Source organism: Penicillium cinerascens (assembly GCF_028974065.1).
Source record: "Penicillium cinerascens strain IBT 15544 chromosome Unknown scaffold_4_segment0_segment0, whole genome shotgun sequence".
In the NCBI taxonomy this organism is placed as follows: domain Eukaryota; kingdom Fungi; phylum Ascomycota; class Eurotiomycetes; order Eurotiales; family Aspergillaceae; genus Penicillium; species Penicillium cinerascens.
In genome coordinates this window covers 1540068-1565727 of record NW_026695297.1, presented here as the reverse complement: position 1 = coordinate 1565727, position 25660 = coordinate 1540068, and the positions used below count along the sequence as shown (strand labels likewise).

Here is a 25660-nt window from a genome sequence, read left to right as displayed (position 1 = left end):
ATGCGGAACAGGGAAGCACCGGTAGGTAATTTTCCCTGTTAATTTCTGCCTGCGATCGAAAGTTGAAATGGGTGAAGCGCTTGGATTGATTGGCTCGACCTTAGCCGCTTGCGGCTGGGGTAAACGGGAGATAAGTACCGGGTACCTTGGCGTTGCGCTATCTGTCCATACTCGGCGCTAGTACCGTCTACACATCCGGGGATCGTCGTACATCAAAAACCTGATGCGACATGGTCGGCCCTCCACAAGTTCATTGTGTTATGCTTTCGTACCCGGCCGTTCCCTGGGTCGATTGTAACCATTCACTGATCTGATTAGAGGGTTCCTTTGAAGACCCCACGTTCTCTGACTCTTTGCTACCACGCTAAGCTCTCCCTACCCATTCTCCCCACCCAAAACCACTCCACGCGAGTCAACCGGAAACTGCACCCGGCGACGGCGTGATTATTGACAGACCTGGTGGGTCTGGGTCATGGCGAGTGCACTGTCCGCCTTCCCCTTCTTGACCGCTGGCGACTTTGAATGGGCCTGTCGAGACCTGGCCGATCGAACCTGCGGCTGTGGGGGTTGGTCATCCGTTCGACTTGTCACAGAGGTAACCCCCCTGCCTACATCGGGCACGGCCTCGGGCACTCTATTGACGTAGGGGAATCCAATCCTAGAACGATACCTATCTCAGAATTACTCGATGCGTGGATGTCCTGGATACCATCGAGGGTCCAGAGTTACGGGAAGCACAGGAGCTGGAAGACGAGGATCCGGTCTGCAAACCCCCATCGGTGCACGGCAAGGCTCGCACCTGGACAACATTCGACGATGCTCATTCTTCATTCTTGACAGGAGGCGCTGGTTCGCACCGATCTCAACCCTAATTTACAGATAGACTATGATATAGTGTTCTCCCCCACATATCAAGTCCCCGTCTTGTATTTCACACTCAGGTGGCATAACCACCAGGGCCCACTCGGGCTGGATGCCGTCTATCAGTATGTGGTCCCGGAACAGTACAGAAAGGAATTGAAGGGTGTGGGGGTCATCGGGGGCATCAGCTTCGGTGTAGGTTTGCCCTCGAGCATGAAGATCGCGTCGCAAGAGCTCATCTTTCGTAGTACCATCCAGCATCAGGCGCTCCGGCTTTTTTTGTCCACCCGTGCAACACGGCGGATGCCATGGCACAGATTGCAGACGCACGGAGCGTCACTCCTGGAACGTACCTCATCATCTGGCTCGGCCTCGTCGGGCATTGCGTGAACCTGCACGTCCCACGTGAGCTCGTCGCCTCGGACGATCCCAGCCCATCCTGAAGCACCTTGCATCGGCGGGGAAATGCCAAGCGAAAGATCCCTGCCCAGCCACGGAGCCATACATGAATTTGGCCCTCGAATCCATTTAGTCTTCGTCCGAGGAAGCTTCCATCGGCACGTCACTGTCTTCTTCCATCGGCGCATCCTCCTCGTCGCTCTCCTCTTCACGAGCTCGCTTCACTCCGTGCGCCTCCCCGTTGGTCTCGGTCGCGGGTCGCGCGGGCACACTGCCCGGCGGGCCGCTGAAGATGGTCTTCTGAAGATCGGTCGAGACCCCACTGGGTCCGGCACCGGTAGCAGGTGCAACGTATGTACCTCGAAGCTTGGCGATCACGCCGGAAGCTCCCTTGGCGTAAACGATTTTCTAGATATCATTAGCGCTGCGAAATGTCAAAAATGGGCAACACACACCATTTCCTTGCCGAAAAAGTCAAATCCTTGAAGAGCGCGCATGGCTTGTGTACTGGCCTGAACGTCCTTGAAGACCACATGAGCCTGGCCTCGCATTTTGTTCGTCTTCATGGCCACGACGTCGAGGACGGTGCCGTAGGTAGAGAAGAGGGTGTAGAGCGACGAGCGAAGATCATGCTTGCGCAGTTTGTCTGGAAGGTTGGTGCAGTACAGTCTAGAAAGCTGTCAGTATCCAATTGCAAGGTCAATCGCGATCAAAGGGCGAGCTTACGTCTGGTTGGGAGGAACCGTCGCCTTGGCGTCAGGGCGTGAAGCTGCCTTGGTGGCCATATTGTGTGGTATTGGGTGGGGTATCTGGTTATTGTCGTGGTCGCATGGAAAAAGGAAGGAAAGAGAAAGCAAACGGTGCTGGCAGGGATACAATAAGAGAGCTCGGCGACTGCGTGAACCCGTTCGGATGTCCCAAACCGCGAGAGAAAAGCAGTGAAGTCATGTGACGATTACCTAACGGGACGGCTTCATCGCCCCGCGGTCCAGTTGTCGGGTTCCCCCAGCTCCCGCTTGCTTCCCCCCTCATCGACGGTAGAGAGCTCCTCCTGTCGATTCTCGCACCTTTACCATGGCCGCTCCTCAAGTTCACCATCTCTTTCACTCTCCAATCGCAGACCACTCGTTCTCCTCTGACAAGCAGACCCTTGCCGTCGCCCGGGAGAACAATGTGGAGCTGTACCAATCGTCAGGCAACAAGTTCTCGTTGAGCGATGAACTCAAGGGTCACGAGAAGACGGTCACCGGTGTCGACATCGCTCCCAACAGTGGACGTATCGTTACTTGCTCCCAGGGTCGGTTCTACCTCACAGAGTGCCTAGGTTCATTTATCAACTAAACACTTCTATGCAGACCGCAATGCATACGTCTGGGAGAAGACCTCCTCTGGCTGGAAGCCTACGCTCGTCCTACTCCGAATTAACCGCGCCGCGACCTTTGTGCGTTGGTCGCCCTCCGAGCAGAAGTTCGCCGTCGGTTCCGGAGCTCGCCTGATCTCTGTCTGTTACTTTGAGGAGGAGAACGACTGGTGGATTTCGAAGCACCTTAAGAAACCGATTCGAAGCACCATCACAACTCTGGCTTGGCACCCCAACTCCGTGCTGCTGGCCGCTGGTTCCACCGACTCGCATGCACGAGTCTTCTCGAGCTTCATCAAGGGAATTGACTCCCGCCCAGAGCCCAGCGCCTGGGGAGAGCGCCTTCCATTCAACACGATCTGCGGTGAATTCTTGAACGATTCAGCTGGCTGGATCCAGGGTGTCGCATTTTCCCCGAGTGGAAACGCTCTTGCTTTCACTGGACACGACAGCAGCGTTACGGTCGTTTACCCCAGTGCGCCGGAACAGCCGCCCCGGGCGATGCTGAACATCTCCACCCGTCTGCTGCCGCTCAACAGCCTCATCTGGAATGGCGAGAATGAAATCATTGCAGCCGGTCACGTATGTCTCTCCAATCTACGGCGCGGATCACTTGAGTTGTACTAATGCTTGGTTTTTAGGACTGCGAGCCATTCCGCTTCAGCGGTGATGAGAATGGATGGCAGCTTGCTGGCTCGCTGGAGAACAAGGACTCCGGTGCCGGCGGCGCCCGTGAGGAGTCTGCGCTCAACATGTTCCGGCAGATGGATCTCAAGGGCCAGAGCCAGGTGGACACCAAGCTCAAATCGACCCACCAGAACACCGTGAACACCGTCCGTGCCTTTGACGAATCTAATGGGCAGGTCCGCTCGTTCAGCAGTGAGTACATCTCCGTAGTTGATCCGTTGATCTTATGCTAACCTGGAATGCAGCGAGTGGTGTTGATGGCCGTGTTGTGGTGTGGAGCATTTGAAGAACCCACGAACCTCGGTATATTAAATCCCTAGAGAATAGCAAATACTCGACCGGTTGCAATCCTACACATCCCCAGTAAACACCAGCAAAAGCATAAAAGCGTACACCATTCGTGATCCTTTCCCATGACCTGGATGTGTGACATCATTACCTAATCGCGGCCCACCTTCCCCGGATTCCGCAACCGCCTCGCAAACTTGGAACAATCGTCCTTCTTGACACTACCCGAAAATGGTTCGCTTGGAAGTGCTGCTTTTGTATTTTCTATCCTGGCTTGGAGTAGCCTTAGGAAGAAATGAGACTCGACACATTTCAAGCGACCTGTTCAACTCACTCGAGGAGTTATCACGGATAGTAGACATCTCCTACTGCGTGAGCACAACTGGCATCCAGGAGCCATTCCAGTGTTTGAGCCACTGTGCTGAATTTCCTAACTTAGAGCTAGTTACTGTAAGTGCCCTCCGGTAAACTACTACGCGACGAGAGCAGATCCTCACCCCCTCACAGACATGGAGTACCAGAGTCCTTCTCTCTGACTCATGCGGCTATATCGCAATCTCCCACTCTCCCGGCCCCAAGCGCATCATCGCTGCCTTCCGCGGGACTTACTCAATTACAAACACGATTATAGATCTCTCCGCAGTTCCACAATCCTATGTGCCATACCTTGGAGATGGAACCCCGGGGGATGGGGAACAGACAACCAAACTGAACTCTTCCGCGCCACGATGTGAAAACTGTACCGTCCATGCCGGGTTCTTGAAATCATGGATCAACACTCGTCCCACTGTGCTATCCCACCTAGCAGAAGCGCGAGAGAAGTATCCCGACTATGAGGTCACTCTGGTAGGGCATTCCCTTGGAGGCGCTGTGGCAGCGCTAGCGGGCCTAGAAATGCGCCTTAAGGGCTGGAATCCAGAAGTCACCACGTTTGGTGAGCCGATGGTCGGCAATGCGGCGTTCGTGGGTTTCCTTGACGAGCAGTTCCAACTGGGGAACTACAGCAAGCCCACAGGCAATACAGAAGGCCAACGATTCCGCCGTGTCACTCACGTCGATGACCCCGTGCCTCTTCTCCCACTCCGAGAATGGGGGTACGCACCCCATGCCGGGGAAATATACATTTCCAATCCGGATCTTCCTCCATCCGTTGAAGATGTCCATTTATGCATTGGCAACGAGGACCCTCAATGCATTGCAGGGTCTGAGATACCTTCTGCGCTAAGCAACATGCTCAAGGATGTTGATATACCCCTTGATGTCTTCAACTCAGATCCAGATCTCTGCTCTATGTACGAGGGCGTCCCTGATACGCAACCTGGCCAGCAGGCCGTGCTAGGAAAGCAGAAGCCTGCAGACTGCGCATCTCGTGACGAGACAAGGTCATTATACCCTCGCCGCTGGAACTGGTCCGTGATTCCGGCAAGATATCGACTTTGGGAGCTCTTTTATGCCCACCGTGACTACTTCTGGCGCATTGGATTGTGTGTACCTGGTGGAGATCCAACTGGATAGGTTGCTTGCAGTCTTCTCGTAATGCTTTATAGCTTTGGCGGAATAATAGGATAGGGCACACATGCGGTCTATTAGCACTACCATAAATGTATATAACGAAGCGGATGTATTTTTAGTCAATGCTTCACAAAGCTGATATCTTGACACATTTCAATTTCAAGGTTGAGGCAGGAGACTAAACGGGGAAGCTCGAGTAAAAACATCTAATTGCCATTTGAATACATACGATATCTAATAACACGCTCGCAAAACCAGGCCGGGGTAATAATAAAGTCCAACAGCTATGAACAAGAGGAGCCAAAGATCAAATTCGTGTGCAAGAATATAGAGCCATCGTCAAGACCACGCAAAAGAGATAGACGATGTGATAAGAGAGTCATCATCAGCGGCCGTGTTCCAGACTCGGCACAATGACAGGTCCATATTTGACCACGTTCGCATAGGCACCTTCACCCTGAACCATGAAATCAGCAGCCAAACTAAGCTTACCCTGGCCTTGAGCCATGATAGGCTGCCCAAAGGTAGGAGCAGTGGCAACGTCAGGGTCATATGCGACGATAGCAACATAATTACGGCGAGCCATCAGCTTGCGGTGCTCACGGGCCTGGCCGGTGACATCGGTCTGGAAGATCTCCATCATATCTTCCTTGGTATCGGTAGGTTGACCGGAGGAACGGTGGCCGTTGGCAGGGACATACAGCGGTTTGTTGTGGCTGTGAAGGAGCTTGACAACATAGGATGGCGGCGGAGTGTTGACCACGGGAGAAGCAATGAGCTGGTACATGGTCTTGTGGTCTGAGGGCTGGGAAGGATCGTGAACGAGTCCTGCGCCGCAGACGTTGACGGCACCGGAGAGGAAGGTCATGCGGAGAGACTTCTGATGGGCAATTCCCTGCAGAGTTCGAATGAGGTATGTTCGTTCAAGGTCCTGTGGTCATTTCGTTAGCAATGAAGCCAAACCAAATAAGAGAAATAAGGCCTACAAACCTTGGATTCGTGCGTCCATTGATCACGCAGCTCGTCCATGAGATCGAGTTCACCGAATGGGCTCAAGATGCCACCCATGAGTCCAGATTTCCCAACTGCGCGCTTGACAGAATCAAAGCCTGATCCTACGAAGTCCTTGGCCCCCACCACACCGGCGACTGAGCTGGTCACCTTGCCCAGAACGTTGTAGGCACCGGTCACAGCTCGTTTGCCTGTGGCAACGGTCTGGGCAATTTGCTCTGCTGTTTCCAGGCGAGGATAGACGAGTGGCACCGAGATCATCCAGAGACAATGCTGTACGCTCGGCGGTAGCATTGCAATCTTCGGGAAGAGACCCTGATATGTGGGACCAGCCATCACTTGATGAGGATTGCGCTCCGAACGACAATCAGGGCCGACGACCACGACACCGGGGCCGAGATACTTGACAAAGTGCCAGCCCGTGCCAGTAATCGTGAAGAGGTCCATGTCATTGTTGACATTGCGAAGGATATCAAGAGTGGTATGGTGCTGGAAGAGGAGGTACATCTCAATGCCAATACGTCCGATGTTTTTGAACATGTTCGAGAACTGCATGTGTTCGGGGTAGGAGCCGAAGCCATCAAAACTGAAAAAAATTAAAAATTGTTAGCCATGCTGTGGGCATACAGGAAGAGCTGAAGGGACTTACATATCGTGGTCATCAATTTGACAGATATAAGGGATCTGTGCAAAAGATTCTCTCAAGTGCGGCTGGTCAAAGTGACTGGTATAGTAGTGGAAATAGGCATAGGACACATCCTGCTGATTCGCAGCTGTCCAGGGTGCATTCTTCCTAGCTTCTTTCCCACGGATGCAGAGCCATTGTTTCAAAGAGGGAATTTCTTTCCACATCCGATCTGCGTAGATCTGTCCACCCAGACATAACTGGGTGTGGAACCCTCCAATCTCGTTGTGCTTTTGCATGATATCCTTCCACATGAAGCCCACGCCGCCCAGGCGAGACCGCTCATTGGCATTGACGTTGAGTGAAAAATCATTCCCTGATACTGCAATGAACCGCCAGTTGGTCTCGTGTCGTCCGGCGACCAGGAACTCGTAGCGGGTGCAGCCAAGATGCGAAGTAATGGCATAGGTCCATTTGGCAGGGCCTGCGTCGTCCATCTGTAGATCAACTTCGTACTTGTAGAAGGTCCACCGTTGATGGGCGGCAATATTGATCCCCTTCAATTGTCTCGGGTTGGGGGACAGATCAACACTCTGATGGATATGGATTGTGGGCGGTTGGGCGGCGTCGGTCACCAAAAGAATAGAGCCCAACCAAAGTCCACGTTCAAGGTCCATGTTAGTGTACCTCAAATAAGGGCCGAAGTAGACGCCGTTTGTGGGGGCTGTCTTGTATAGATCCATACCGCTACTTGGGGGCGGTCCCGAGAAACCTGCAGTCATAGGAGAATGAAGGCTCTCAAATCCTGGGGTTAGCGGCACACCTGGAGATGCCATCGGTTTGCCAAATGCGGAGAGTCCCGGTGATACCAGAGGATGGCTGCTGTAAACGCTGCCGACCGGAGACATGGGGGTGTCATTGAGGTTCAGTGGCGTGGGGCCTTTAGGAAACTCCCACTGGGTTGACTGAGTAGGCAGGTGAATATAGTAATACTGCCCCGAGCTGGGATCCATATGAGCAATCCAACCCTCTGGAAGAGGCGGAGGTGATGCTGGAGGAGGTCCAGAAGGCCCTGGAGAAGTGACTTGCGCTGCCTGCTGATAGGTAGGCTGGCCATTGGCCACAGAATGCTGCGGCGATTGTCCCATATGCTGTTGCTGTCGTGGGTCGTTTGCAAAAGCCGGATGATCGAGTGCCGGGGCTGATGATGCTGGAGAAGCAGAAGTGGCAGTAGAATCGGCTACCGCAGCATCAGCAGGGTGCGGCTGGTTTACTGTTGCTGGATGTGCCCCAACAGCAGCAGCTGCTGCTGCTGCCGCCCCAGCAACGGCGCCACCCGGTTTTTCATTTGGGTACCCATTTGGTGCGCCGGGCCCTGAGACACTCGAGTAGGCAGGAGGTGGAGACGAGCTGAGGCGCATCCGATCCATGTCCTGCTGTAGCGCATTGGCCGGGACTCTCGACGGCGATTGCTGCTCTGGAGCAACTGTAGCCTGCTGGGCTTGTGGTGGAGGGCTGCTATACTGTCCTAGGTGCTGCGTAGCTGGTTGCTCACCACTGACAACTTCCGCGCCCTGGTAGACAGTGGGCGGGCCATGAGGCTGGCTGCCCGGTTGCTCAGTGGGAGTCCACGGCCGTTGGGACTCTTGTTGTGGCTGTTGATAGGTTGCTTGCTGCCCTGTATACTGTCCAGCGCGCATTTGCGCGGCGACACTCTGCGACTGAAGGCCAGCAAGTGTCCCCGTGCCTGCGATCCCAGCCGCAACATAACGGGCCTCGATATCAGAACCTGGCTGTTGACCAGGGCCCACGATAGGTGTTTCTGGCGGTGGAGGAGATCCACGTTGAGCTCGAGTTGTAGAAGTGGATGCAGTGGAGCTGATTCGATTAATTGAGCTATTCTGTGGGGGTTGTAGACTTGAAGAGGGCCGGGATGCCGAACTCTGGGGAGGCGGATAGTATTGTTGACGATAATCATATTGTTGATTATCCTGTTTAGGAGCCGAGGCCACGGGCGGACGGGGATACGGCCTGGCCGCTAAAGCTTCCCGGTCTGGCGCATCGGGACCCGGCGATTCTGGCAACGGCTTCGGAGCAGTGCCTCGTCTCTCAGCTAATGTAGCGATTCGAGGCTCGCGACCATCGCGGGGTCGCAAAGCTGGGGGATAAGCAGCGGGGCTTACGGAACCGGAACCAGCCGGCGGCGGCGAACCATATCGATTGCTATCCGTGGGACGCCCATCGTTGGAACTGGAGGTACGCATCTGGGGACGGGGACGGTCATCGGGATAGGGCAAAGGAGCGGGTGGTGGACTGGACGGAGATGCTGACTCTCTCTTGTTGATGCGCAGCGGCTCGACAACGGGCGCTTCCTCTTGTCTGCCAGAGTTGAGGAACAGCTCGCCATCCGGATGGAGGGCACGGCTCTCGCCGGGGTTCATGATGTAGGCGGTCGATTTGGGAAAAAGATGAAGAATCTGCAGAAGCCACCTGAAGATACACAAAGTACCTATTACAGAGTTTGGCGCGTAGATCAGTTGGGTTTCGCCGGTGAGGGGCAGCTGGGCCCCAACCGGTAATGTGGGGGAATCGGAAAATAGGGAAGCCTGGGATAAAAATAAACCGGAGGGATCCGAGCCTGGAATCTCGGACTTTCGGGGAAAAAGAAAAAAAAAAGATGAAGGAAAAGGGGAAGATGAAGAAGGAGGTAACGCATGGTGATCTCGAAGCGCCCGAGTTGGGCGAGACGCCGACCCCGCAGGTGACGAGAGCCTGTCACAGCGCTTGTATATATACCTCAGTTCTTTGGAACCTTGGAAAATCTATGTATAGCTACTACACTGTTGATTTGTCACTGTGATGTTCCATGGCACATAAAATTCGTTTCTATACATATACACATCCGTCATCAATCATGCTATGGGAATACAAATAAACAAAGACAAGAGAGCCATAGTGTTCCACCAGATGCCCGTAGTACGCCGAATCCCATACTCCATTAGATCGCTTAGAACCCGAAATTGACCATCTGCAGCCCTTCTTTGGCCATCAGATCAGCCCAATCCACATCCATCGTGTGGCCGACCCGCATCAGGCGTTCAAGCTGTCGCTCGTAGACCGTCTGCAGGATGGCCCGTGTGGTCGCTGCATTGCGCCCCATGCCATCCTCCTCATCCTCCATACTCGTCATCAGTTCCATGGCCATCATCTTGAGGCCACTGGCCGAGGCTGTCGCACCCGCCAGGAAAAGTGGGAAGACAAGGAAATGTCGGTCCGCTCGTCGGGTGCTCGTCGTCTGTTCGGCAATGCGCAAAATCTCCCCGGCATGGTAATCGATCTCTCCGTCAGGCGTGTATTCTGACTCGTGACGTTGACCAGGCCACATACTACTGTATGAGAACAGTTGGGAGGAATGGAATAGAGTGGCCGACTATCGGAAAGTTAGCGTTGGAATTCGGAGTGTAATAATAATAATGTGACTGACCTGCTGCAAGATTTCCTTGGATCGCCGAGGGAGGGTGTCTTGATGTTGAGACCAGTAAGTCACGTCGGGAGCCTCCCAAAGCCTTGCAAAAGCCTGCCGCAGATTGCTAATATCCTTTGGCCGCTGATCAAACTCAGAGGGCCGAGACTGCTTATCCCGGCGAAGCTGAGCTGCGAGGAACCCGAGCTGAGCAGCCAGGGTAAAGGTATCGGCGTACAGACGCATCATCACCGGCAAGCTGTCGTGCTCTTCGGGATAGATCATACTGTGGCCTTCGGGAACAGAGGGATAGAGAAGACACTCAGATGTGGGAAGCATCTGATGGTCAATGACAGCTCGCACGAATTCACCCGTGCCTGCTCCACTCAACAAAGCGTATAGATCGATGTGGCAGATCCACCAGAGAATAAAGGGATGTGGTTCACGGCCAAACTTTGACCGGCGGAGGAAGGCAATGTGGAGTAGGCGAGAGATATGGTGAGACCAGAGGTTGGAGCCATGGGGCTCGGCAGCCGCAACCTATGTTGACAGTCAGTATCGAGAAAGCCAAAACTAGCGGAGATTGTAGTACCTCGTAGATGAGAAGGAGGAAGTGGGTGAGGAAAAGTCCATCGGAAACGAGATCATCGTTGTTGCGGAGGCTGGTTTGAAGCGAAGGGAAAGCCTGCTGGTAGTACTGCAGCGCATCGACGTTCTGCCCGGTACCGCTGTGTGAAAGACTGAGCGCCGAGACAGCCATGATGGCATCGGAAAGCTTCAAGAGAAATCAGTATAGGAATATCGTAACAAGACTGAAGGGGCATACGGGAGGGAAATGAGCGGCTTCTCGCTCAAGGAAATCCGCGCTCAAAGTCATGCCACTGCTCTCGAGCCCGAACGAGTCGTCCTGGCCCCGATCATGAGGGAACAACTGCTTCCAGACAACGTGCCGGAAGTGAGCAAACAGCGCCGTGTCCTGGCTGTGCTGCTCAATATACGGGTCCAAGAAGGACATATCATCTTCGAATTTGATGGAAGAGGGGAGAGAAGCGAGGATGGGATCCAAGGAGAGGGAGCCAAAGGGATCCGCAATCTCGGATGTAGGTGAGGCTCTGGGCGTTCGGCCATTGGAGGATGACCGTCGAGTCACATCCTCGAAGGTCTTCAAGATCACGACATTGGGATCAGTGCCGGCGTCACTCTCGGCCTTGGATCTGCTCATGGGACTGTTGGCTACCGAGCCACTAGCTTCGGATCTGGACTTATCCGACGCATCGTCCACGTACTCCGGCAGAGTAGAGAAGCTGTCCGGGATCACGACTACATGGTACGTGCCGGGGCTGGAAGCCTCCGCCTTTCTTTCTCGCTCCTCATCGGACGTGAGGAGAGAAAAGGCAGGAAGGGCATCCCGGGAGGAAAAGTACTCGGACTTCTCGCTCGGAGTGGGCGAAGAAACTACAAACGGTCGGGTTAAAAAAAGACGCCGCTGGTACCCAGTACAGATCACACTTACGATCCCAGACTATGTTTCCTTGGGTCTTCACATCGGCCATCCGACCCATGATCCGAGGGGTATCATCGCGAAAAGCCAGACGCGGTCGGTAGTCGCAGATATGGCCGAGTCGAGTACATTGCTAAGCGATGGTGAGTCAAATGTTCAGAGACCGTTTAGCCGAGGAATGCCTACATTGCATTGCGGGTGTCCCTCATCACATTTGACTGCAGAATGCCGGTCAGCCACATAATCCCCTCACGGGGCCGAAGAATTTGAAAACTCACCTTTGCGACTCTGCAATGCTCGAAAAAAAGCCTCAGTCAATAAACCATTCTTTTGCTATTGCAGAGGAAACCACTGGGGGACTTACCCGACACGTCCTAGAGAAGCGCGTTAGCAATTGCCGAGTTAGCTCAATACCGCGAGTAGAATGGACGTACCAGCAACCGGTGCGCGATCTGGGAGGCAAACGAATGCGCGGGGGCGCAATCAGACCCTGCTCAGGTTTTCCCTCCACGAGCTCCTCCTTGGGGGCGATGATAGGGAGTCGAAGCGGGCGCTTGGCGGAGGCTTGGCCCCGGCGGTTTTGCATCACCAGGCTGGTGATCGTCATAAGGCTGACTGGTGCCTGTGAGGCTGTGTGGGGGATCAGGGATCGGCAGCTGTATAAATGTACGAGCGGCTGGGATCGCAACTTACGAGGGCTGCTCGGTTGCGCGATATGGGGGATGCAAAGATCCCGGAGGGGAAAGTCGGTCACCAATTGAGGGGAATTGAAGGGGGGGTTCGCGGGCTTTAAAGTCGAGGCGAATGGGGAAAGGATGGGTTAAAGTGGGACAGGAAAGGGAAAGGGAAAGGTTGGGGAAGGAAGGTTGGTTATGTAGTCGAGGGGAAAGAGAAACGTAAATCAAGCTACAGAGGAACCGGAGAGCGGGAACCGCATGGTTCACGCATGGATGGCGCAGCCTTGTTCCTGGGGCTTGGAGGTGGCGGGAATCCGAAGGAATTTCGGATGCAAAGCCTCAAGTGCCGGCGAAGGGATGAACAGGTCAGACAGATAGAGATTGATTTGGGAAACTACGGGCCTAGCAAGACGAAAACGAAGAGTCACGATCTGTTTCGTCCGGGGAAACGAGCGAAAAAGGTTTAGGCGGGTGGAAAAAATCAGGGGGTGAAAAAAGGGAAAAAAAAAAGGAAAAAGAGGGAGAAAATGCAGATGGCATGCAGGTGCCAACCATGTGGTGTGCTATTCTTACACTCTTGCCTAAACAGGGGGGCGGGCTCCGATGCAGCTAACAGAGAAGGGGGATGGGCTGGCTGAGGTCTGAGGTGTTCTATCTATGGTTAGGGAGGGTGGAAGAGCGAAGAACCGGGGAGATGGAAAGTAAACACTAGTGCGTCGTTTGTACGAGTCCCAAGGGAATGACATCCGTGGTACGTTCATGATCCGGAGCCGAAGAATGTCCATCTGGGGAAGCGAATGCTTGAGTTTTCCAGGGCGCAGGGCCTGGATCGGCCCGGCCAGGCCAGCCTAGCCCTGGTCGGGATTGGGACTCTGGAAGATTCCCGTACGGATAGCGAAGGAAAATGGGAAAGCTGACCACTCGCGGAATTCCTGTTTACTCTAACGGACTTGACCGAGGGTTAAGCGAGTGGCGTTGTGACTAGTTCGTGGCCCGATCCGGTGTAGCTCATATCCCGTGTCTCTAATTCCTCAGCGGCTGCTCTACTCTTAAGGCTATCACTCCGTTATGATCCACCGGGATCATCAAGTGGTCGATCCACCACGTGGTCTGGTGTCCGTGGATGCCCTCATGCGACCAGCCCCAGCGCCTCGTCGAGGATGCGCTGGACCACCACGGATCTCTCGCCGGTCCTCCACACTCGCACACTTCCCCCCAAGGTGTCTGGCACCGTCCGTACTGCCGGTCGCAGTTTCAGGAACGCCAAGATCGCCTCCGCGCGTCCCTTGCGAACCGTCTCGACGTCGTTGCGTTCCCGGGTGAGCAGCTGCGCCAGATCCGCCATGGGCGCCGCCAGGACCTGTTCACCGGGCCCTGTCCACTGATCCACTCTACCGATGAACGCTTGGAGCTCTTCGTACACCGTGTTGACGACCTGTCTGCCCCCGTGGGTCAAGGCTTGGTCTAACGGATCGATCACCTGTCGTATGTATCTACCCAACACTGTGGTTCGGGCTTAGCCGGCTGCGGACACTAGACGCCAGGGGGAAAAAATGGGTGGACAAATAAGGGGAGAAAAATTAAAAAAAAAAAAAATTAAAACAAGGAAATAAGGGAATGAAGCAGGTGTGGAAAGGGAGAAAGGTTTAACTTACCGTCGCCCGAATCGGCCGTGGCGGGGTTCAAGCATTGCAGCAGACACTGCACACCGGCCGCAAGGGTGTCTGCCGAGTCTCGCCCATTCCCGGAGTCGATCTCCATCCCGTTCCCCTCTTTCTCATCCTCGATCACTTCCTCTAATACGGGCGGGACGATTCGTATTGCGTCAGGCATGAAGTTCACCTGACGAGCCAGGGCTATTTGCCCCAGGGCGCGTAGTCCATGCGGTCGATACAATGCGTTAGTTCGCTTCGCTTCGCGGACGGCAATGGTCTGAACGCGGGGTTAGTCCCGATACAGTTGTAGTCTCTCAAGTCTCTCGTGTCCTGTCAACCCACCTTCATCAGCTCACTCAAGTCTGGTCGCGCTGTCCACAACGCCTGAGCGGAGCCCGCGAACTTGACCAGCGCGGTCAGCACCACTTCCTTTCCTTCCCACGTCTTGCCAGATAACGCCTTTTCCAATACCGGCCAGACCAATTGGGAGGTGGGGAGATCGATCCCCGTTTCAAGTGATACCACCGCCTGAGCTATCGCGCGGGCGGCCGTGTGTTTGATGGCCCACCGCGCCGAGTCCAGGTTGTCGGATACGAGCCCCACGATCTCCCGGATGTAAAGTGTCACTGCCCGGTTGCCTCCCACATTGTCTTGCCACGTTTTGTCAAACTCTTCCTTCACGTGGTCGTCGGCATCATGCTTACACACAAACACAAAGGGTAAAGCTGCGGTGGCAAATGCCATGAACCGGTCATTCGAGAGCTTGCTCGACGCGTACAGTATTTCCGCGGAGATGGCCCGAGTGGAAGCATCGTCGGAGTTTAGATAAAGGCTCTTGGCATAATCGATCGTTTTCAAAACCCGATCGTCCGACGCTAGTCGCATGAGATACCCCATCGAGGTACAATATGACGCACTCACGGTCTCGTTGCGGTCCACCACGTATTTGCTGAGCAGCTGAATGAACCGGTCCGCATACGGCCGAAAGAGGAGAGTTTTCATGCTCAGCAGTACCAGAACCCGGCTGCAGCCCACCTTCGATGGGAGGCCCACCGCCGAGCGAAGCACGTCCTCTAGTTTCCGTGCCAGTTCCTCGAGGTTGGTCTCGTCCAGATGATCGATCAGATACCGCTCGATCACCTCCATCATGGGGGACGTGCGGATGCTGGACAGACGCATCTTGTCGATTTCTTGACCGGTAAGACCGTATTTGTCGGCATTGAGATGGACGTAGTTGACGGCCTGCGGCTCGAGAGAGCTGAGCGAGCCCAGGAACTTCTCGAGGATGGTGGGGACGAAGGGGCGCAGCTTCGTACCGGGGCTCTTTTTGATGATCTGAACGAGTGCCCCGATGGCGTATCCCCGCACCTCCTCCACACTCGAGTCCAATCCCTGCTCGCCGAGAAGGAAGGGAATGGCGCTCCCGAGCAGAGCACTCGCGCGCTTCTCCGTGCCACTCGTCTCGAGCGTGCGAATCACAGAGTTAGTAATGGTCTGGCAGAGCTTGAGGGCAGCCGCCCGCACGGACTCTTTAATATCGTCTAGGAGTTTGAAACCCTTGCTGTAGATCTCATCCAGATACTGCGCATACTTCTCCGGGCGGCGACCCTGTACCAGATCTGCCACGGCGGCACAGCTTGCTTGTCGCATACGCCATTCGCGCCCGGCGAGCATGTTCTTGAGTAGATCCTCCATAATTTGGTCGAAATGGGTGTCAACCACCACTGTAGGGTCCCGGACGAGAGCCTGCCAGATAGTGTTCATGGACCGCTGTACATTGGGATTGGGATCGAAGCGGTATCGGAAGAGTTTGGGATAGATCTTGGGATTCTGTGCCAGATAGCCATCCACACTGGAGTCGGAGAAGATGGTGCTGATGCCAAATCGGCCAAAGGCGGCCCGGTTGCTCCAGAGGGCATTGTTTGAGGCCAAAGACATGAATCGATACACAAGGGTGGGATCTCCCGCCTCTGCGGCCAGGTTCATAATATCCTTGTATGTATTGACGGACTGCCCTTCACCCGTAGGTAGTGCACCGGGCTCAAACAACTGAGTATCTTCATTGACATTGCCGCCTCCGAGGTTGGTTCCCGTGGCCGTGAAGGAGTCCACGAGGTCACGAACAAGACTATCCTTCAGAGCCTGGTCACCAATCTCGTATACAAGGCTGAGACCATGGGCACCGGTCTCCTGCACCACTTCGTCCCGGTTTCCAAGAAGTGTAGAGAATGTGGCTTGACACTTGCGCAGGCGCTCCTGCATCTCTTGCAGGTGCCCACAGTTCTTGACGAGCGACAGAAGCCAGATAGCGGAGGCTTTTCGAAGTGATGGTTTGGGTGCAACGCAGTCAGCGATGACCTTGTCACACACTTTCGCAAACACCGTGCGTGGCACATCTGACCGGGGGAACGCAGCGTCTACGTCAAACTCTTGAATCAGGGCCCGAGAGTCCCATCCGACAGCAACGTTGCTCAAAGCTTCACCCACAGTGAACTGAACTTCGGGGCTCTTGATTTCATGCAAACCATAGAGAGAGTTCAGGAATTCGGTGAATAGAGGGGCCATTGGCTGAGCCCTCGAAAATGTCAGCGTCAAAAGACCGAAAGACGCGATCGGGATATCATTCTCAGATTTGGCATCGCTCGAAAGCTTCTTGAGAATCTTCTTCCAGCCATCTTCGGGGAGAGTTTCAAGAGAAAGAATACCGGATAGACTGAGTTGCCCAATGGCCACCTCTGCAGTCCGCACAAGAAGAGTATCCCGGGAAGCATCAGTGATATCCAAAACAGTCTCAATGAATTGTTTCACTTGCGCTTCGGGAACCTTGTTCAGCAAACCGCGATATGCAAGCCTGCTCAGTAGATAAGAGAGTGCGAGGATCGCCCCGCGAACTCGAAGCGCCGCCTCCCCAATAGCGGTGTTCCATGACTCAATGGTACCGGCCAGCTGGGTTGTGAAGCTCTTCACCTGGACCTCTGCAAAGGCCGGATGGGACACTAGTATTCCAAAAGCCCGCGCAGCCAGGCCCTGCATCTCTTGATTGTTGCTGAAGATAGGCCGAGTCAGAGACTGAGCTCGAGAGATCAATTTCTCAACCACATCGTTGGGTGCCAATGAACAGATTTCCATGAAATGAACACCACATTGGCGCAATTTAGTAAGGTCTTCCTTTACAAGACCGTCGAGGATACCCGACAGGAACGTAAACACGGGTTCCTTAGCAGAGCTGCGGATATACTGTCTTACGGCAGACCGCGCTTGTTCACTAGTTGAGAGGTGTACTTCAAGTTTGTAGTCCCAGTCTTGTTCCATCTCGGTAGAAATACCTGCCGCCGAAAATGCTTCCTCGAGGAGGGCGTTGCGAAGGAACGCAATGGCAGGCACAAATGCGTTCTTGTACGGGCCTGATAGAAGCTGTGGCCCGGCAAAAGTCTGATCCATCGAGTTATCATCTTGACCTCCCGGGCCAAGCAGGAATTTGGTTGCATCAGCAAAGCTCGGGAAGTTGAACCAGGTCTCATCACGCTCCTGAGTTGCTGGAGCAGACCATTTCTGGTCTTTGGTGGGATTGAGAAGTCGGAACCAGTAGGGATGAAGACCTTTTTTGCCTTCCTCAACGATCTCCGTTTGTCTCTCAGGACCTCTTGCAATAGCCATCAGATCGATCCAACGAGCCACCACATCGCTATAGGGCAAAAATCTATTGGCAAATCGCACAGCAGCGTATTGTACACCCCGGGCAATGTTGAAGCCAGTATCTGGGTCAATATCTCCTGGATGCAAGCCCATCTGGCTGACCAGGAATGGACGCAGCTGGTCCTGGAAGTCTTTGTCATGGCTGTCTAGGGAGGAGTTGAGAATACTTCCCAGTGCCTGGTCGATACTGACAAAGATCTCTGGACTTGAATCATCGGAACTTAATGAGGTAAAGAGCCACCGAACCAGATCAAACTCAAAGTTCTCCCCTGTTTCATCACGCAGCTGGAAATCAACCTTGGGTACCATGATACCAATACTTTCATAGGCAAGACCACGCAAGCTCAGGTCTGTTGCAGGCAGCTTCTGCCCACTGGCACCCGGACTGGGCCATCCCTGAGACTGAATAAAGTCCCTCAGGCCTGCGATCAGCTTAGGAGCAATTTGTTTGAGGTCCGACGGGGAGCCCATGCGGACAACCCAGGTGGTGAAGGTGAATATTTGCGTTCTTAGTTTAGAGGCCTGTAGGCCCTGAGCTGACCTTGCAACATCCGAAAGAAGACCCTCTTCGATAAGCTTGAAAATTCTCTGGGTGTTTTCCGTGGCCTTGATAGACTTTCCCAAGAAACCCAAGATCTTCACTTGCAATGGAGCACGCACCGGAGGCGCGCCATCAGCCCGTCCTGCGCCAAAATACAGTTCATACAATTGTTCCACCACCGTTGGATCTTCGAGGTCGACTGCAAATCGCTTCAGAGTCTCATCGCCCAGGTCAGCAAGACGAGAGTTTGCATCGGCAGCAGCAATGAGCGAGGGCAAGAATCGCTGAGAATCCGGGAAAGCCCCGCTTCCGAGGAAGCGAAGAGCCACGACTTTGGTCTCTGTCAGGTTCAAGCCGCCCGGAGAGGAAGGATTCCACGTTTCGGTGACCGGCGCTCCTTTGTTCAAAAATTTGTACTCATCTGGAGACAATCCTGGGCATGTTGGGGCTTCAGCAGGAGCGGGTGAAAGGAGTAATAGCTTCCCCAGCCACGAAGACAAAAACCGGGCATCTTCGTCGGACAGGCCCAAGCGCTGCTTGAGCTTCTGGTCTTCATCGCTGCCCTTCGGCGGCAGCTTGAAAAGAGGCAGTAAGCGTAGCACGAGGTTGAATACAATAGCTCCCTGAGTGGCAGACGTTCCAATCTCGGCGATACCCTGCAGCAAAGGCAGCAGAATCTCGACTCTGGCATCAGAACCAAGGCGATCGATTCCTTGCTGGGCGTAGATCAAATCAAAATGCCGAACCAGCTGAGACTTTTGCTCTTTGAACTGCTTTAACAACGCCGCGACTGGCAATTGAATCGAGGGGGTTTTGACACGGGCGCTAACATGCTGGCAAACCGAGATGACCTTGTTGCGGACATCCACACTTTCCGAAGAAAGTTTCAGCAACAGAGGGGCCAGATACATCTGAAGAAGCGACTGAAGCTTTTCATCAGTATCTGCCATGGCGATGCGGAATTCCACCTTGCCTATCAGACTCAACTCGCGAGCCTCGGGGCTCGGTGAGTCCGCCATGATGAAATTGTTGTGTACAAAGGAGAGAGTCCAGAACTGGCATTGACCCTTCCAAAATCCTATAAAGACAAGATTGAGATAAGGCAACAACACGCACGTCACCGTCAGTTGATCGTTTCACCTTGGAAGCTTCCCGATGGGCGTGGGGGAGATTAGTCAGTGGCTGAGTCACCCGAAGCCACCCGTGATCTATGAAACTATCCAACCAAGTTGACTACGTTGAGTGTGAGAATGTTCCTTGTAAAGATGTGTCTTAAAATAAAGTCTAATCGCGCCTATTTACAAGTATGGTTGAGCGAGTTGCCCATCTCAAGTCGTAGGTTCATCTCGTCTTTGCTCAGCAGCCTCGCCTCGCAGGAACCGGCCAACCTCTCTTTCTGCCTCGGTGGAGTGGCCATGGCTGTCTTTCTGGATGGAATTTCCGAATAGACACTGCCAAAGATCATCCTCCTTGACTATCTCTCCACCGGATGCCCCGCTTGTCATCAGGTTATTTAAACTTGCGTCCTGCATTTCCATGGAGTTGGCGGAATCGATGGCCGTCTCCGTGAGATCCTCAAATAGTGCTTCGTCGCCATCAACCGGAATCGCCAAGCGGGAATTCTTCTCCTGCTTCTCCTTTTCGATGATATGAGCAAGCCGACGAGCGACTGAAAGCTCGTAGATGGACTCCTCCACCGTGCCGGAGACGAGGTACATCCAGACGGTAGTGGGGCGATGTTGGCCGATTCGATGTACTCGAGCGATCGCCTGAAGTTCGATAGCCGTATTGATCAGGGGCTCGCATAAGAAGACGTGCGTAGCGTTGATCAAAGTCAGTCCTGATGACTGTGCCTTTCCGTGCAACAAGAAGCATTCAACCTACATCATCGTTGTCAGCAAATTGTTCTACAAGTATTATGTCAGAACCTGTATACATACCGTAGGGTCCTTCTTGAACTTCTCAATCCCACCTGGAGCATCAACATTGCTACTGATGATTCCGAATCGGTGGAAAGCCCTCTGTAGAACGGCCAAGAAATTCTTGTACTGCGAGAAGACAATCGACTTGGTTCCGGGATCATGTTCCCGCAACCACAGGATGTGGCGAGCGAGGGTGTCAATCTTGGTGCCAAATGAGCCATTGAGATCAATGGTTTTGATTTCCTTCAGAAGTCCTGAGCTGATATCACTGTAAATGGCATTCTTGGAATGTCGCTCTTGTTCGAATATGGTGGGAGCCTGTTCCTCCTGCGCCACGAGCTCCTGCGGCTTGTAGGTTATTTGATGGAAATCATTAAGTTTCAAGGGCTTCTTGCACATGGGGCACGTTCGATGGGCACGCCACCACAGCCGCAAGCAGTCTGTGCAATACTTGTGGCCACAGACGGTCAAGACACCTAGTGGAAAGCTGGTCAGTCATAATCCATGATGACCGTCCGCTGATTGAACACTTACCGACTTCAAAACTTGATTGGCAGATGATGCAGATCCTAGAGGTATCTTCTGAGCCCGATTCATCTCGCAGATGGATGAGATAGCGTCTCTTGGATTTCAAAGAGGCAATCTTCTTTTCGAGGGCCTGTTCCTGCTCCAATTTAGAGGCAAAAATATCCTCGTCCATGGGCTTTCCGGCGTTCTCTTCGTCGTACGGTGCCACTGTGTCCGAAATTTGCTGCAGGTGGCGATAGTATTCCAAGCGATTGTTCATGGTGTCGCGGAACATTTCCACCTCTCTTTCTAGGCTGGATGACACTTTAAGCTGCTCAGCAATCATCTGGCCAGCATTTTTCAAAACAAATCCCACCACCTCGAGTTCCGCATGGGCTCGCGAACTCCCCCTCGCCGGCTTGCCATTCAAGTGAAGTCACCAAACTGCGAAGTTCACTGACAATCCCACGAAGCGACCCTAGCTCAGGGTCGGGCATGAGGTCACTGCGGGTGTTCATGACGCGAAGAAATAGCTCCGGGGAAGGCCCTTCACCCTTCTGGGCCTGAATGAGTCCTAATTTGACCTCGTGGGAAATCAGAATGTTCTTCTGACCGGTGAGAGCATCATGGCGATCGGCATACATCGACCGAAGAGCTTCCATGTAGACATACATCTCATCTTGATGCTTTGTCGACCGTTCGTATTCATTGCCCTCCAGTTCAGCATCTTCTTCCTGATCAATGAGCGACTGAGACACAAGTTGGACCATAATTTCCCGCCATTCGTTATACTGAGCGGCATGACGGTTCAAAGCTTCGCACAGATCTTCGAACTTATTGAGCAGACGGTATGAAACCAGTCCCCTGTTGTAAAGATGGGGTTTCAACTTCGGAATGTGCACGAATTGCCTCTGTTGTGTCTTCTCCTTGATGATCTTCATGTACCGCTCGACTTTTCGGGAAATGTCAGTCAACATCTCCTTACGAATCAACTTTGCAGCCTCGTAGCCTTCCTCTTCCTTCTTCTCAAGCGCTTTGAACTCTTCAGAGTCCGGCTGGGTGAGACTGGGGTCGGACTTGATCTGATAGTAGGCATTTGCAGTAAAGAAGACTGCAATATGCTGAACCTCGAGAGCAGCACGTAGCCTGAGGCGACATTGACCAATGCGGCTGTTCTTGTCCACCTCTTCGCTATCTTCATCACTCAGATCAGCAACTTCAGTAGGGGTTGAGCCATTAGTCGCATCGTCATCTTTGCTTTTAAGGCGCTGTAACCGTAGTTGTTTTCGACTGTCCTCCACCAACTCGTTGGAATATTGCAAAGCAGACTGCCAAATAGCCAGAGATTCCTTCCGACGCTTGGCATTTTCTAGAAGCTGACCGCGGCGAAGTTGAGACAGAACAAGCGTCCGTTCTTCAGTGCGAATGGAGGTGTCGGTATTTTCAACCATCACCTCGAGAACTTCATCGACGGTGCGCAAAGGGCCATTTGCTGCACCCAAGGCTCGACGATTGCTCCCACTAACTTCTGGGTGGAGACATGTCTGGCGAAGTCTTGTTAACCAAGTGCGCATTTTCTCCACGGTCCCCGGATCTTCTGGATTCCAGTCACCCCGGAGAGGTGCCCCTGATGCCTCAAGACCACATTGCTCGCACATCTCCTCGAAAAGCTGTCCGTAGTGCTGCTCTTCAATCGCAGTGAAAGGAGTGGTGATCACAACGCGCTTCTGAGGTGGTAGGCGGAGCTCATCACGCACACGATCCTTGCTGTGTCGGAGTGCAATCGCATTGATAATGTTCACCAGAACAGGCCCAAAGCGGGAAAACAGTCGTTTCCATAAAGTGCTAGAGTCAGAAAACGGTCTGTACTGAAGGAAGAGCAAAAGACCGAATAGGTCATCGATATTCTTGCGGAGAGGTGTGCCCGTCACGGCCCAAGCATTCTGTCGAGGAATCAAGCGGGCGACTTTGGCGGCATTGCTGACACCACTTTCAATCATTTGAGCTTCATCCAGGCAAACACGCCACCAAGAAATGCGGACCAGCGGCGTTTTTCGCGGCTCGAACCTCTTTTCATGGCGAAGGCTTCGCTTCGGGGCAGCACCAGCATAGTGGATCTCCCGAGAGATGACATTGTAGGTGGTCAGAACGACATCAAAGTCCGCAATCTCTTCGATTACTAAATCATCAGACTTCTCATGTCCTCGTCTGATGCCTGTATAATGATGCACACGCAGATCCGGAGCATGCTGCTCAATTTCCTCTTTCCACTGTTCCAGAATCGCAGGAGGTGTAATGATCAAGGTAGCTCCGGATGCTCTCAGACCATCAGGGTCGGGTTTCAACTTTTCATCGGTGGGGCGTCGATTCAAGTTTATTAACGCAATCATCTCCACGGTTTTGCCCAACCCCATTTCTTCGGCAAGAATTCCGCCCCTCAAATAGTCTGCAGCATCGAAGCAATAATTTATATTGGTGGTAATTGTCATAAACAGATGACTGAAGTAGCAGGTGTTCCCATCAGCATCTTTCATTTCCTTGAATGATGCTGGCAGGCCAGCGCTAGGGCGTCTCTCGATAGAAGCCACTTTTCCATCTTGCTGAAGCTCCATCCCCTCTCTCTGTAAAAGCCATCTAACGGCCCTTCGCTGGAAAGGAAACAGCTGGCAAGCAAGTTCGGGGCAGTTGATTTCTGCAGATGCGCTTTGGGTGTCCCGCGGAACATGGACGCTCTCGTAGAACTGACGAGGTGACCACCCTCGAGGATAGCCCAGTAGCTTCTCACGATGCTCACGTTGACCACTCAGTGAATTCGGGCGGTCGTAATCCTCCTGCAATGCATACTTCGCGAAGATCTCCAAGACCGGATCTTGCATATGAACAAAGTCCGGATTCTGAAGAGAATCTTCCCAAAGAGCCACAATATCCAGCTGGAGGCACTTTTCTTCTAATGAAGGGCGTATGGAAGCCTGGTAGCATGCCCTCGGGGGCCGGCGGCTGGAGTATCGGTCGGCCGAGGTCAGCTTGGTGACCTGTCCGAGTAGGCTGAAGAAGTTGGACAGTTGAGGATCGTTGAAGTCATATGTAAAAAGCTCTTTTCTTTCTGTATCGGTCGCCCTTAATTCGAGATCCCAGGTTTCATGGCTGGGTTGGCCCTGTTCTGTGCTCCCTTTCAAGTCGTTATGGACGGTTCCAGATTTTCTGATTTCCACGAGGACAGGCAGTGAGCGAGAGACGGTTGTTGATTTGAGGAAAATCTCGTTGTTCGGTTCGATGGTTTTCGTGAAAATCTAATTGACAAGGTGGCAAACGATTAGCCGTTGGACCTTGGAGAGTGACAATCTATACTCACCAGACGCAGCGCCAGTCGCGCTAACGGAATATATCCCAGAGGTAATCCACTTGGAGTGACACCTCTTTGCTGAGAAAGGCTGTAGGGGCCCGATTTGGTGAGCTTGCGCCGCTTCATGGGGCGCTCATCATCATTAAATGCGTCACTTTGCGCGAGAGCGGCGATCAGTGACGGAGGCACCGCGTCTAGTATAGGTAGAAATCAGTCTCAATTCAACCGTCGGACTTGAGGGAAGCGGGGGCATTACCTGAGATAATTACCTGCTCTGCGGCGACACCCATCCTGTTGTCCTGCCCTGTACAAGTCTCTTGCTGTCGCGCCACGATGGAGCCGAGATGATCGAGGCCCATGGCGACAGCCGATATTCTTATCTTATCAAATCACGTGGTGATATATGCAGCAAACAGCGCAAACAGCGCAAACAAAATGGGATTGATTGTATACTAGGCTGCTTCTTCATGATGACTACCTAGGTAAATAGGTATCTTCGAACTGATCAAGATCCCGATTATGGATGGGCCCCTTTTTTACCCCGGGATTTGGAACGCTGAAAAAGGACCAGGTCAGATGAAAATTGTGCAGTCCCCCTTAGCACATCTTTGAAGTTATCGAAGCTCTTTAGTTTTTCAAGAGCAGCAAAATTTCGATAAACGGTAGTCAAGATCAGGTCTCGAAGTCCTCGGTCCTCTTGCGGTGTGTTGCTGTATACCTCTGAAATAACGGTGGGAAAGTCATCCTCAACCCAGCTTGTTTTCACAAGCGATGCAAATTTGTTCAAGGAGTGATTCTTCAGCCGGGGAATGATGTATTTGTCGGCCACCTGATACATCATGGCATGGAATAGTGTGGGAGAGACCCCGTCGGTATAGTAGTCATTTTTCAGCCCGTATAAAAATAGTATCATGGCCTTGATAGCTTGTGGATGATCATCTTTGAGATGAATCTCATTTTTGTTCGTCTCCTGTCAAGCGAAGAATAAGAAGTTTTGCAACGCCGATTAGGATTTCGTAGATGCTTACAGGCCAGTTTCCTCTGAACAGTCGAGCAAAATACTCGGACTCTGCGCAGAGTGCAAGCTTATGTACTGTGAGTACATGTTCAGTAGTGTGAATAACCATGTCAGAGAACATCGTGGAGTTGTAGTAGCTGTGACTGTCAGTGCTGTTTTGGATGGCTCCTGTGGAGTCGCTTACTTCGCAAGACTGGGGGGCCTCTCAGTTCCGTAGTGGGCACGCCTGGTCCCATCTGTCTTGTCATCTGTATTTGACATTGTGGCTGAGATGCTTTGATCACCGGGCTCCGAGTCGGGCAAAACAAGACGGATGACAAGGGGGAAATGACCCGAGGGGTAATTCTCGATGGCCTAGTTCAGGAACTGGATGAGCCAGTGAGAATAGAGCCCCGAACTTATGGCCCAGGCACAGAGTAGATGTGAGGTGAAATTGAGATTCTCGTAGTAATCCAAGAGCTTGGAATCACCGGATAAATCAGTTCAGTCGGAGACTCGGAGACGAACGGAGATAAAGAAGTCTGAGTGTCTTGCAGAGTAGCAAGGAGATTATCACTACGGAAGAGAAAGAGGATACGGACTGAGAATACAGCT

General features: G+C 53.1%; 8 protein-coding genes across 8 annotated transcripts; 3 read left to right on the top strand and 5 right to left on the bottom strand.

Annotated features, from left to right (window-relative positions):
• Positions 1 to 472: 472 nt before the first annotated feature.
• N7498_008567 (ATG3/ATG10 family protein) lies at positions 473 to 1304 on the top strand (the record flags this gene model as incomplete). The annotated part of the gene is made up of 4 exons (XM_058455629.1): positions 473 to 595; positions 663 to 849; positions 896 to 1056; positions 1110 to 1304. The coding sequence occupies 4 exons, from the start codon at positions 473 to 475 to the stop codon at positions 1302 to 1304; spliced, it is 666 nt and encodes a 221-aa protein (XP_058305617.1).
• An 85-nt stretch (positions 1305 to 1389) lies between these two features.
• Positions 1390 to 2045, bottom strand: N7498_008566 (U2 snRNP complex subunit MSL1; the record flags this gene model as incomplete). Its single annotated transcript, XM_058455628.1, has 3 exons — positions 1390 to 1668; positions 1716 to 1929; positions 1987 to 2045. 3 exons carry the CDS (start codon positions 2043 to 2045, stop codon positions 1390 to 1392), a joined length of 552 nt encoding a protein of 183 aa, XP_058305616.1.
• A 289-nt stretch (positions 2046 to 2334) lies between these two features.
• Positions 2335 to 3593, top strand: N7498_008565 (WD40 repeat domain-containing protein; the record flags this gene model as incomplete). Its single annotated transcript, XM_058455627.1, has 4 exons — positions 2335 to 2557; positions 2616 to 3202; positions 3262 to 3499; positions 3553 to 3593. 4 exons carry the CDS (start codon positions 2335 to 2337, stop codon positions 3591 to 3593), a joined length of 1089 nt encoding a protein of 362 aa, XP_058305615.1.
• Positions 3594 to 3826: 233 nt separating this feature from the next.
• Positions 3827 to 5110, top strand: N7498_008564 (lipase family protein; the record flags this gene model as incomplete). Its single annotated transcript, XM_058455626.1, has 2 exons — positions 3827 to 4045; positions 4103 to 5110. 2 exons carry the CDS (start codon positions 3827 to 3829, stop codon positions 5108 to 5110), a joined length of 1227 nt encoding a protein of 408 aa, XP_058305614.1.
• A 382-nt stretch (positions 5111 to 5492) lies between these two features.
• On the bottom strand, positions 5493 to 9184 carry N7498_008563 (WW domain protein; the record flags this gene model as incomplete). The annotated part of the gene is made up of 3 exons (XM_058455625.1): positions 5493 to 6038; positions 6098 to 6704; positions 6768 to 9184. 3 exons carry the CDS (start codon positions 9182 to 9184, stop codon positions 5493 to 5495), a joined length of 3570 nt encoding a protein of 1189 aa, XP_058305613.1.
• Positions 9185 to 9750: 566 nt separating this feature from the next.
• On the bottom strand, positions 9751 to 12314 carry N7498_008562 (Zn(II)2Cys6 transcription factor; the record flags this gene model as incomplete). Its single annotated transcript, XM_058455624.1, has 9 exons — positions 9751 to 10173; positions 10228 to 10746; positions 10799 to 10981; positions 11033 to 11661; positions 11720 to 11840; positions 11894 to 11925; positions 11986 to 11995; positions 12072 to 12081; positions 12142 to 12314. The coding sequence occupies 9 exons, from the start codon at positions 12312 to 12314 to the stop codon at positions 9751 to 9753; spliced, it is 2100 nt and encodes a 699-aa protein (XP_058305612.1).
• Positions 12315 to 13513: 1199 nt separating this feature from the next.
• Positions 13514 to 19295, bottom strand: N7498_008561 (ECM29 family proteasome component; the record flags this gene model as incomplete). Its single annotated transcript, XM_058455623.1, has 3 exons — positions 13514 to 13887; positions 14040 to 14316; positions 14382 to 19295. The coding sequence occupies 3 exons, from the start codon at positions 19293 to 19295 to the stop codon at positions 13514 to 13516; spliced, it is 5565 nt and encodes a 1854-aa protein (XP_058305611.1).
• Positions 19296 to 19604: 309 nt separating this feature from the next.
• N7498_008560 (uncharacterized protein) lies at positions 19605 to 24407 on the bottom strand (the record flags this gene model as incomplete). Its single annotated transcript, XM_058455622.1, has 6 exons — positions 19605 to 20156; positions 20217 to 20674; positions 20733 to 21029; positions 21082 to 23995; positions 24058 to 24242; positions 24305 to 24407. 6 exons carry the CDS (start codon positions 24405 to 24407, stop codon positions 19605 to 19607), a joined length of 4509 nt encoding a protein of 1502 aa, XP_058305610.1.
• Between the last annotated feature and the right edge of the window lie 1253 nt (positions 24408 to 25660).